This window comes from Mytilus californianus, unplaced genomic scaffold, assembly GCF_021869535.1.
Source record: "Mytilus californianus isolate M0D057914Y unplaced genomic scaffold, xbMytCali1.0.p SCAF_2, whole genome shotgun sequence".
Lineage (NCBI taxonomy): Eukaryota > Metazoa > Mollusca > Bivalvia > Mytilida > Mytilidae > Mytilus > Mytilus californianus.
In genome coordinates, this window is record NW_026262668.1 from 50,749,833 (window position 1) to 50,761,683 (window position 11,851).

The 11,851-nt window shown below is 34.2% G+C and overlaps 1 protein-coding gene across 1 annotated transcript in view; it reads right to left on the reverse strand.

The window, feature by feature from the left end:
• Positions 1-10,586, reverse strand: part of LOC127729963 (choline transporter-like protein 2) — a 58,422-nt gene extending 47,836 nt beyond the window's left edge. Inside the window, exon 1 of the mRNA XM_052237963.1 lies at positions 10,333-10,586. Within this exon, the coding sequence (XP_052093923.1) occupies positions 10,333-10,363 (31 nt within the window). The 5' untranslated portion in view covers positions 10,364-10,586. The remainder of the gene's footprint in view (positions 1-10,332) is intronic.
• Between the last annotated feature and the right edge of the window lie 1,265 nt (positions 10,587-11,851).

The following is an 11,851-nucleotide window of genomic DNA, read 5'->3' on the forward strand; positions in this document are numbered from 1 at the left end:
CGGGCATGAGGACCTTGCAAGGTACGCACATACCAAATATAGTTATCCTATTACTTATAATAAGAGAGAATTTAACATTACAAAAAATCTGAACTTTTTTTTCAAGTAGTCACTGAACCATGAAAATGAGGTCAAGGACATTGGACATGTGACTGACGGAAACTTTGTAACATGAGGCATCCATATACAAAGTATGAAGCATCCAGGTCTTCCACCTTTTAAAATATAAAGCTTTTAAGAAGTTAGCTAACGCCGCTGCCGCCGTAGCCGCCGCCGCCGGATCACTATCCCTATGTCGAGCTTTCTGCGACAAAAGTCGCATGCTCGACCAAAATCGGAACTAACAAACTAGCCCAAAAGTTCCAACGGAACTTATCAACCAGTCACAAAGTTCCATTTGGAGAATTGATGCAAAGAACCACATGAGGAGGGAGGTATTCTTCCCTCTCTTGAGGGTACTATGAATACTAAATTTGCATGATAATGCAACTTATTCCGTTTTATGTGAGCTATGAAATACAACTTAAATTTTGCATATTCGTCCCCAAAGAAACCCCTTTCAGTGCGTTGGGTATTCTTGTAAATTAATGATTTGCTCTTATATATACTGATACTCATTCTTCCCCCTCTTTCTACAAAACGGACGAAATATGGTATGTTCGGAACGATGTAACTAGTTGTTCTGTTCCGACAGAACTATTCAACTAGCTACATTGTTCAGGGACTTTTCAACTAGCTATTTTTTTTCAGAACTTTTCGACTGCACTCGGAATAAAACAACTAGTTGGAAATTTCCATCGGAACGAAATAACTAGTTGAAAAGTTCCGCCGGAACAAAGTAACTGACGGAACATAGTGGCTGTTACACTAGTGACCTAATATGATATATATGGGGGTCAGTAAATTCCATATGGGGATTCGAGCTTCGCTCTCACCCCATGTGGAATTTACTGAACCTATATATATATCGTATTAGGTCACTAGCACACCGTGTAACTAATATTACACATTGGCAACTGACATACTGAGATTTAAATTGATTAATGGATTGTTTGGTACTTTAACAGCAACTGTACATATTAGGACAAAGTTGAAAGTTTAAAGTTCACTCATATTCATTAGCTTCTGCAATACTGAATAAGCTCACAGGTACAAGACAAAGTTTTTTCATACAGTATATATGATATATACATAAATTTATTTTTTAAATCTAGTCTCATACCTATTAATAAGCACTGATCATAATGCAATGGACTGCAGAAACAAACCACTAAGTAGATGTGGTATCATTGTCAATGAGACAACTCTCCACCAGACAGCAATTGACGTACAAGTTCAGATATCCAACAGTTACTCCTTGAAACTCTCAACTGTTCAGATATCCAACAGCTACTCCTTGAAACTCTCAACTGTTCACTCCCAATCAATTCACTATCATCAACATCAAAGTGTCAGAAGTGTCCTGTCAGAATATGCTATCATATGACAGCCAGTCTAAGTAGTGATTGTTTTCTCCATTACCAATCACAAGCACTTGGGGAATGGATCCCTTTTTTTTCTTTTTCTTTTGTATGTATTATTTTTTTACTTAATATTTTTTAATATTTTAAAGGGAAATTAGCTGTCAAATTTATGATCACTGATTTGACTCAAAGTCTCCTATATTTGATTTATAACATAATAAAACGTATATCCAAGTTACAAAAGTCTAAAATAAACAATAACAATGCATGGACTCGATAATATGTGTCAACATTTTGTGTGTATTTTTGTCTAGATGCCATCTAATTAACCATGGAGATGACTTCCAAAGACTGCCGACGGTCATATAAACCTGATATAAACATAAAGATAGATAAAAACAGATAGTGACTACGTGCAATTGGATTTTTCTGGGTTTGTTTGATTTCATATTGTAGGTTAAAAAGTATGTTTATCATCGTTTTTACCTGTATAAGAATGATTTTTTGTGGATTGAATCGGTCAATAAAATGGTTCATCCTTGTTTCACTTTCAATATTGACATTTTTTACCTTTTAATAGCTGAATACATGTGTAACATGTAACATGTCCAGCTAAGGGGTTAAATTGAAGGTCACATGAATATGGATTCAATGAGGTCAAATTATACACTTGCAAGTGAATAATTCATCAGCAATGTTTATTAACTTATTTTGACAAAATTGAAACAAATTGGCTGTTAAAAGCGAATTATTAATTCACTATTTCACTTTCATTAAGGATTGAAAAAAAAAAAATTTGTAAGGGTTCCGCGGAACCCAGTGTCTCGCCTACTTTTGGTGTTAATCGCAGGCTCAACAAAAATGAGGAAAAAAATTAATAAAAATATTCCCCTCTATACTATCTTTTGATTGTAAGTAGCTTCTGTCCAAGTTTGGTAAAAATCCAGGATAATTTATGAATCTAATAAATGTTTTAAAAACTTAAACTGCAGAATGTATGTAATGTTGACTGGAAGAAAAACTAAGTCCATTTATAAGTAAAATACTGAAAAATGGATTTTTTTTTTTACAAAATTTACTTCTGGATACTATTTTATGATCATAAACAAGCTTCTTTCCAAGTTTGGTAGAAATCCAGGATAGTTTAAGAAAGTTATTAAAATTTTAAAAACTTTAACCACAGAGTGAATGTAATGTTAACTGGCAGAAAAACTAAGTCCATTTATAAGTAAAATACGGAAAAATGGAATTTTTTTTTTACAAAATTTACTTCTGGATACTATCTTATGATCATAAACAAGCTTCTTTCCAAGTTTGGTATAAATCCAGGATAGTTTAAGAAAGTTATTAAAATTTCAAAAACTTTAACCACAGAGTGAATGTAATGTTTCCTGGCAGAAAAACTAAGTCCACTTATAAGTAAAATACAGAAAAAATGGAATTTTTTTTTTACAAAATTTACTTTTGAATATAATCTTATGATCATAAACAAGCTTCTGTCCAAGTTTGGTAGAAATCCAGGATAGTTTAAGAAAGTAATTAAAATTTCAAAAACTTTAACCACAGAGTGAATATTTGTGGCCGCCGCCGACGACAACACCGACAACGATGCCGCCGATGTAATGTAGGATCGCTATGTCTCGCTTTTTCGACAAAAGTCGAAGGCTCGACAAAAACCATATTTCATATTTCTTTATGTCTCGTAGCTAATGCCCCTTTAACCTTTGTTCACTTATTTAATGTGTTCATGCACAAAAAATATGATATTAAAATAACAGGAGTTTATATCTGAAGTCTCTCTATTCTTTTTTTAAAGAATTTAACTAAAAAAAAAAATGGACACACAAAAAAAATTGAAACAAGGGGGGTCCATTCTACAAACAACTATGTTACCAGTCGCAAAAAGAACACGATTTTTTTGTAATGTATATTGATCAATATCACAGGAATGTTTTTCTTTCTATCAATATGGGAAATAAAATTGAGAATGGAAATGGGGAATGTGTCAAAGAGACAACAACCCGACCACAGAACAGACAACAGCAGAAGGCCACCAACAGGTCTTCAATGCAGTGAGAAATTCCCGCACCCGGAGGCGTCCTTCAGCTGGCCCCTAAACAAATATATATACTAGTTCAGTGATAATGAACGCCATACTAAACTCCAAATTGTACACAAGAAACTAAAATTAAAAATAATACAAGACTAACAAAGGCTAGAGGCTCCTGACTTGGGACAGGCGCAAAAATGCGGCGGGGTTAAACATGTTTATGAGATCTCAACCCTCCCCCTATACCTCTAGCCAATGTAGAAAAGTAAACGCATAACAATATGCACATTAAAATTCAGTTCAAGAGAAGTCCGAGTCTGATGTCAGAAGATGTAACCAAAGAAAATAAACAAAATGACAATAATACATAAATAACAACAGACTACTAGCAGTTAACTGACATGCCAGCTCCAGACTTCAATTAAACTGATTGAAAGATTATGTCTTCATCATATGAATATCAGGCACAAAGTTGACTATCAATGTATAATAATGGACCTTCCCATATTGATAGAAATAATTTAGTGGTCATTACGCATTTTTGTTTTATGATATTAGTAACACCTTTTACGTACTTAGTTCACATGGTTCACTCATTTTTAAAAGTTGTTTTTGCTCTTCACATACAATATTAAAATAAAAGTAGTTTATATGTGATGCCCCTCTATTCTTATTTTAAAGAATATTGGCTAAAAAAAAACACAACACAAAAAAAAATTGAAAAAAAGGGGGTCTATTCCCCAAGTGCCTATAGGACCAGTCACAGGAACAACACGATTTACTGTTTGTATAAGGGTCAATATCACAGGAATTTGTTTCTTTCAATATGGGGAAAATCGATATTATAGTCGACCTTCCTGTGGTCAATAAGCATATTTAGCATCTCTGTTTTCTGATGTCATATAGTAACATGTATAATTCTGCTTCTGCTTCTGCCAGATAATGGCCACAATCAACGAACTGATTATACTGCCATGGATTTGGTGCGCATACTGAAACTCCTCTCTCCCCAAAATTTTTGAATTTAGTTCAGCTTTGTCATTGAGGCTTTAAAAGCCTCGACTGACGGTGCTGATACAACTCCAGAGGGAAGGGCGTTTTCAAAGACATTCAGTTTTTCGTCAGCCTTGTGAGCTCGCCTTATAACAAGGTTATCAGGCACAGGCACTTGTTTCTATCCATGGGAAGCCCCACTATCAACGTATATTTACGAGAAGGTACCCAACTACTTTTTTCAACTCTCCGCTGAAAATCATTATTTCTCTGTCAATTCATTCTCAAATTTCTTGTTTCATACATCATTCTATTCGTGAAAAGTTTTTCTTTCAGATGGTATGCATTGTATTTACCCTTACAGTACCCCTTACCTCCAATACACAATCTTTGTCAATAAATTTGCATGAGTTCATTTTTAGTCCGCCTACAAAATACAACAACTCGTAAATATACGTTGATAGTGGGGCTTCCCATGGATAGAAACAAGTGCCTGTGTTATCAAGTTATAGATTTTGGAAATTTGGCGCGAAATGTACATTCGGAACTCTTCATACTTTCCCAAAGGGCCGGAAAGGGCCAGTGTGAACTTTTGTCGTCTGTCATCTTCTGTTAACTTTTACAAAGATTATATCCTCTGAAACCACCCAAATTAATAACCAAACTTGACCATAATCATCAATGTATGTATGTACGTACGTAAATTCCTCCGATATGCGAAGCACCCCTCGAGAGCTGCGAGGGTACAGTGGAACCCATGTACACTGCTTATAAGGATTAATGGAGAAAACTAACTTATATACAACCCACCACCACGGACCATCCCCAACCCAAAACCAAGGGAGTGTTAGGACACCGGGAAGTCTGTTATTATGGTGGTGGAAGCCGAAGTACTCGGAGAGAACCACAGGGCTTCTCGGCGGAAACAAATAAACGGAAGATATCTATACAGATTGATTTCCAGGTCAAAGCCTTTAAGGATTATTCAAAACTGCCAGACGACTTATTATCTGCTTATAGGAGTTACTAAATTACCATTAATAAAAACGACAAATTTTTCTTCTTTTTTTTTCATATTTGCCTATTATCTCAAAAATTATGATATATAGACTTTGATTAGCAAAAATAATCAGCAAGACAAGATCTACAAATAAGTCACAGACGATCGAAATCGTCAGTCGACACCTTATTCAAGTTATTGCCCTTAAATGACGATTTCCCCACTCAGATTATTTTTTGGCATTTTTGCCTATTATCTTGAAAACTATAGTAGATAAAAAGAAACTTTAAATAGCAACAATGATCAGCAAGACAAGATCTACAAATTATAGCCATGATGACCGAAATCTTTAGTCAACTCGTTATTAGAATTACTGCTTTTTAACAGAGACATATCAAGTAAGTAATTTTATTGAAATATATATGTCTCTGTTTTTAATTATAATTTTTACCCGATATTTTTGCATTTTTTACCCATTATCTTGAAAACTGTAAAAGATAGATACAAAACTTTAAAAAGAGATATGATAAGCATTATAAGATCTACAAATACGTCAACATTACTGAAATTGTCGATTAATTCTTAATAGAGTTATTCCCGTTTAATGATGGTTAGCGACACACTCGGGCTCTTTAGAGCCTCTAGTTTCTATATCAACAATATATGTCTCCACCCCGATTTTTTTAAACAGTTTAGTAAAAGTTTATAGTTATCGCTTTAAGTTTTTAAATAACGCTGTATAGTTGTTATCAGGCTATCTGATTGCGAGCATCCTTCAATATTATACAATTATAGCTTGTGTATGAGGTCGATACGAGGTTATATCGACCTAAGAGGTCCGAGGTCGATATGCTTCAACCAAAACCTCAACCAAAGGCTACAATTGTTATATTATTAATCAACAACTATTGCACGAAAAACGTAAAATTGGGGATTTCTAGAATGTATTTTTAGTAACATGCCGCATGCCCTGTGCAATATATAAAAATAAGGAGGTGTGGTATGATTGCCAATTAGACAACTATCCACCAAAGTTCAAATAAAGTGGATGTAAGCATTTATACAACCGTACGGCCTTCAGTAACGAGAAAAACCCATACCGTATAGTCTGCTATAAAATGCCCCGACATGAAAAATATGAAACAATTCAACTGAGAAAACTAACGGCCTAATTTATAACAAAACAATTTACGAAAAACAAATATGACAGACATGAACCAACGACAACCACTGAACTACAGGAGTTGGTTTCACAAAAAACTTACGACTAAGATTGATCGTAAGTCATGAACAATTCAGTATAATTTCGATCAATCTGAGTCGTTATTTTTTTTGTGAAACCGACTCCAGGCTCCTGACTTGGGACAGGCACATAAAAAATGTGGCGGGGTTAAACATGTTTGTGAGCGCTCAACCCTCCCCTAACCTGGGACAGTGGTGTAACAGCACAACATAAGAACAAACTATAAAAATCAGTTGAAAAAGGCTTATATCATCAGATCGATACAAAGCAGAAACAACATCAAACAAAAACACAGACAGGACGTGGCAGGGTATTTATCCATCCCTCATCCCTAACAACAAAAAGACACTCACAGTTACTGGCAACTAGTTAAAAGCCAATAACAACTAATAAAAAAATCATGCACGTAAAGAACCCTTGCAACAACTCTTTGATGGGTCCGTAGGTGGCCTGTTGCAAGGCCAAATTTCTGACCCTATCGAATATACCCTCATCTTCCAGTGGCAGTCGATATATCCTCGATCTTATCCCGTCCATCCTCAATTACAAGAACTACCTATTGTATTAATTGTTAATTTGTTCTCATCCTGAACATGCATGAAATATTTGCCACTGGACGTTAAGCAACCAATAATCAATCAATCTGATTACAGTGTTGAATTGGTAACCTTTTAGAATAAGTTTATTTAAAGGATTGATAAGTTTGCCTGGATCGTATCAAAATTTCCGAGCTCTGCCAGTAAACAACATCACCGTAAAATTTAGGATGTGCTATTCCGTTTGAAATAAGTTTTTTACAGGTACAGCCAAACTTGCAAACAAAATCTTTGTATCTATAGAAGAAATTATTAAATAGATATAGGAAGATGTAGTGAGTGCCAATGAGACAACTCTCCATCCAAGTCAAAATTTATAAAAGTAAACCATTATAGGTCAAGGTACGGCCTTCAACACGGAGCATTGGCTCACACCGAACAGCAAGCTATAAAGGGCCCCAAAAAATTACTAGTGTAAAACCATTCAAACGGAAAAACCAACGGTCTAATCTATATAAAAACGAGAAACACGTATGAACTACATAAACAGACGACAACTACTGTAATCAGATTCCTGACTTAGGACAGGTGCAAACATTTGCAGCGGGATTAAACGTTTTAATGGTACCAAACCTTCTCCCTTTTCTGAAACAATAGTATAACATCACAACATAGAAAAACACACTATAAAATACCAATTGGAAGGCTTAACTCAATCAAAAAACGTAAATTAACACACAATGAACGATTAAATTTGACCTGTGACACCTGAATGCAAATACACAGTTAATAAAAAATTACAAGGGATAAATAATTAAAGTCAAAAGTAAATAAACAGGTTTAAACAAAGGTTTTAAGTAATTTGTGGTAACGAAATCCCTGACTTAATTATTTACCAGTAATACATAGATTACGCTCATTGAAATCCAAAACGTCACTACAGACACGGGCATAGCGAACGAGTTGGGATATATAAACATCGTAAGACGGTGCCAGAGGAATATCACCGTCCAAAAAAAAAGGAATATTAACAATAGGGACGGAAAAATCATCCCTTTTGTCGTAAATTTTTGTGTAGAGTTTCTGGTGTAAAATTGAAATGTCTGAATCTAGGAAAGGACACTTATTGCTGTTAATATTTTATTTATTTAAGATAAGTTCCTGTGGGTAAATTTTGGCAGTATATTTAGAGAATTCTTGATTATTTAACGAAAGATATCAAGATAACGGTAAGTGTTGTTGAATTTACCAGTTAAATGGAATTTAGATGGGTCTTTACTGAGTTTGGCTATCAACTGTGATTCATAACAGTACAAGAACAAGTCTGCTATTAAAGGGGCACAATTGATGCCCATAGGAATACCTAAAATCTGTCGATAAAATGTATTGCCAAAACGTACATAAATGTCGTCAAGGAGAAAATATATTACTTTAATCATCTGATCACACCTCCAGTAAGTATATCTTGCATATTTACCTTTCTCGTTTGAAAAAAGGCTTTATATGAGTTGCAGCAAATAAATTTGCAACCAGATTTATCTAACGACCATTTAATTAGATAGGAAAACTTTTGTTTGATAAGATTGCGTGGAAGTGTAGTGTAAAGAGTGGAAAGTCACAACTGTCAACCGAATCAAAAGGACCATCAAAAGCACGTAATTTATCTAAAACATCCAAAGAATTTTTCACACTCCAAAAATGGTTAATTCCACTATTTTCATATGTTTTATTACAAAAAATTGATGATCAGTTCTTTGGTAGTAGCTAAGAAACTCGTTAAAAGCACTGAAAGATTAGTTGTAGAAAACTTACTAGAGGCCGAGATGAAACGATGTTTCATGGGTTTTTTTTTTTGTGTGTAGTTTAGGTAACCAATACATAGTGGGGACCTTCAAATGTTCAGAGGAGGCCTTAAGCTGATCTGTGGTGGTGACATGATTATTTATTATATGACTCTCTGTAGAGCGTACGGCCTTGTAGTTGAATGTATCATTTCATTTTTAAGGACTTCCGTATAGTATTTACGTCATACCACCACCACATTGTTAGCAGCTTTATCGGCCAGTACGAAAACAAAACGCTTTGCGAGTACTTGAATTTTGTTTTTAATCCTAGAAATGGGCGTATTAACTTATTCTTTTATTTATTTCTAAATTATTTTCGAAATGTGATATGCGAGTATCAACAATATTCAGACATCTATTCAAATAGGAATCAAGTGACTTTTTGTCAGATTACTCCCGTTTACACCATTTTTTACAATAGGATGAAAGGGCATCTTTAATAACCTGACGATAATATGCTGTTTTTGATCAACGAAAAGCTCAACACAACAGTATTGGCGTGCAAACTGAGTAAATACAAATGTACATGTGATCAAGTTTTAACGAATCACAAATCCTTAAAAATATTCGATTAGTGATATCATAAAATATTGTTTATTGTTGACTTATATTGTTTGTACTTGGAGCTTTTTTTCTCGGTTATATTTTAGAGTAAAGTTCTTTTTCTGTATTTTTGTTTAGTGTACGCTCTTTTATATACTAGTATCTTGTGATAGTCAACCATTCAACATTAAAAAGGTAAGGTTGGGATCTCAAGCAACTAATTCAGCCTCGCCACATATTCATATGTCTGTCCCTAGTCAAGAATTACCTCGGAGTGGTTGTCCCTAGGACTAATACATATTGATCCTAGGTTCGTGTTAATGACAAATCTGATAGTTTCAGTTTAACTCACTAGGGAAACAAAATATTCTAGATGGCAACATGAAGAAGAAATATGAGGGTAGCCTTCTGAAAAAAACCAAGAAGTTTAACATTAAGAAGAGGTAATCATTTCCCACGTGAATCGTCACACTGAATCTTTAAATTGTATATGCTTTAACAAATTATTCAGCAGACTTGGAATAACAGTTCAAATTTTTCAGGATCGTCATGATAATGTAGTCAATTCAAATAGTTGCCACTTTCTGAACGTCAAGCAAGCAACCATTGCTCAACCAAATTTTCAAGAAATCGAAGATCAATTAAAAAATTATTACTTACTCTCTGGTGCAACTTTGTTGGTTTTTGACATTATTTCAATTTCTCCATGCAGTGTAGATAATTATTATACATCCATATCTATCTCTAGATGTTAGAAAATTCCAAGAATCATCTTGTCCTTATAAGATCAATACACTAAAATAATTTATTGTTTATAATATTTAGTAAATAAACTCCTCTGATGGATAAAAGAACAATAATGAATTTATTTCAAAAGAAACCGGATTCTACAGGTAAAGTCGAATCAGGATGTGATCAAATTATTGCTATGTTCAATGATTAAGGTTCATTTGGGATACAAAGAATTGACTATTCCATTAAACCAAAATCAATAGTCTATCTACCCGTATACATTTTGTCATTTATATCAATTTTATGTATTTGATTAATGTTTGAATCGATAAATACTAAGCTGACAAATAATTAAAGCATTGTTATATTGAAATCAATCTACCAATTTTCAGACTCTAATTGTCGATCGTTACTGGTGAAAATCAGTCTGGAATCCTGGCTCACTGTTCGACGCGAACCTGAGAGTGGGCCAGGATGTCAGGCTATGATGAACATCCGAAACCCAGATAAGCAACCTGTGTAAGAGAAAGGCAGTTCATTCTAGTGCACTGGCTACTTATACGAAAAAATCTAAAAGTCTGGGATCTGGTTATAGCAGAATTAGCAGAATCAGAAGTAGAGGATACATCTGAAAGCATTTCGAAATGCGTTGTTCTAAAAAAAAAAGTTTGGTTGTCTTGATGTTCATCAAGTTTGATTTTTTTCCAATCACGAAAAGTAAAAAAAAAAACGTCCATTTATAAATAGCTTATACAGAAATGCTAGAATATTTATTTCCATACTGTGTTATAAGACGACCCTCCATTGATCCTCATAAGGTGTAATAGTATGCTTCATAGATAAACAATTAAAGATTCTTTAATAAATGATTACATTGATTTAAAACGTGAATATAAAACAAAGAAATATTCAATGTTTAAGTCGGAAGCATGTATGTCTACTCTATTTATGGTCTACATGTCTATATATTTTAATTAGTAGGAGAACGTAACGGCCCAATAACCCTGTATTGCTCGTCTGGCAAATCTTCAGCCTTTAACAACTAGCAAACATCAAATTTAAAAGGCAAACTTGATGCATATAAAAATAAAGAGATGTGGTATGATTGCCATTGAGACTATCGATTTCTATCAAACCAACTTTAAAAATCATTTTCTAATATAATAAAATTGAGAATGGAAATGGGGAATATGTCAAAGAGACAACAACCCGACCAAAGAGCAGACAACAGCCGAAGGCCACCAATGGGTCTTCAACGCAGCGAGAAAATCCCTCACCCGGAGGTGGTCCTCAGCTGGCCCCTAAATGTATATTATCATTATTATGGAGATTATATGAATATTTAAAGCATTTACTAAATTGAAACCATTTGTTTGGTTGTTTTATGTCCAGTGCATGGTATGTGATGTCTTAATAGACTGAAAGAAAGGAGATAACGTTTTTATCA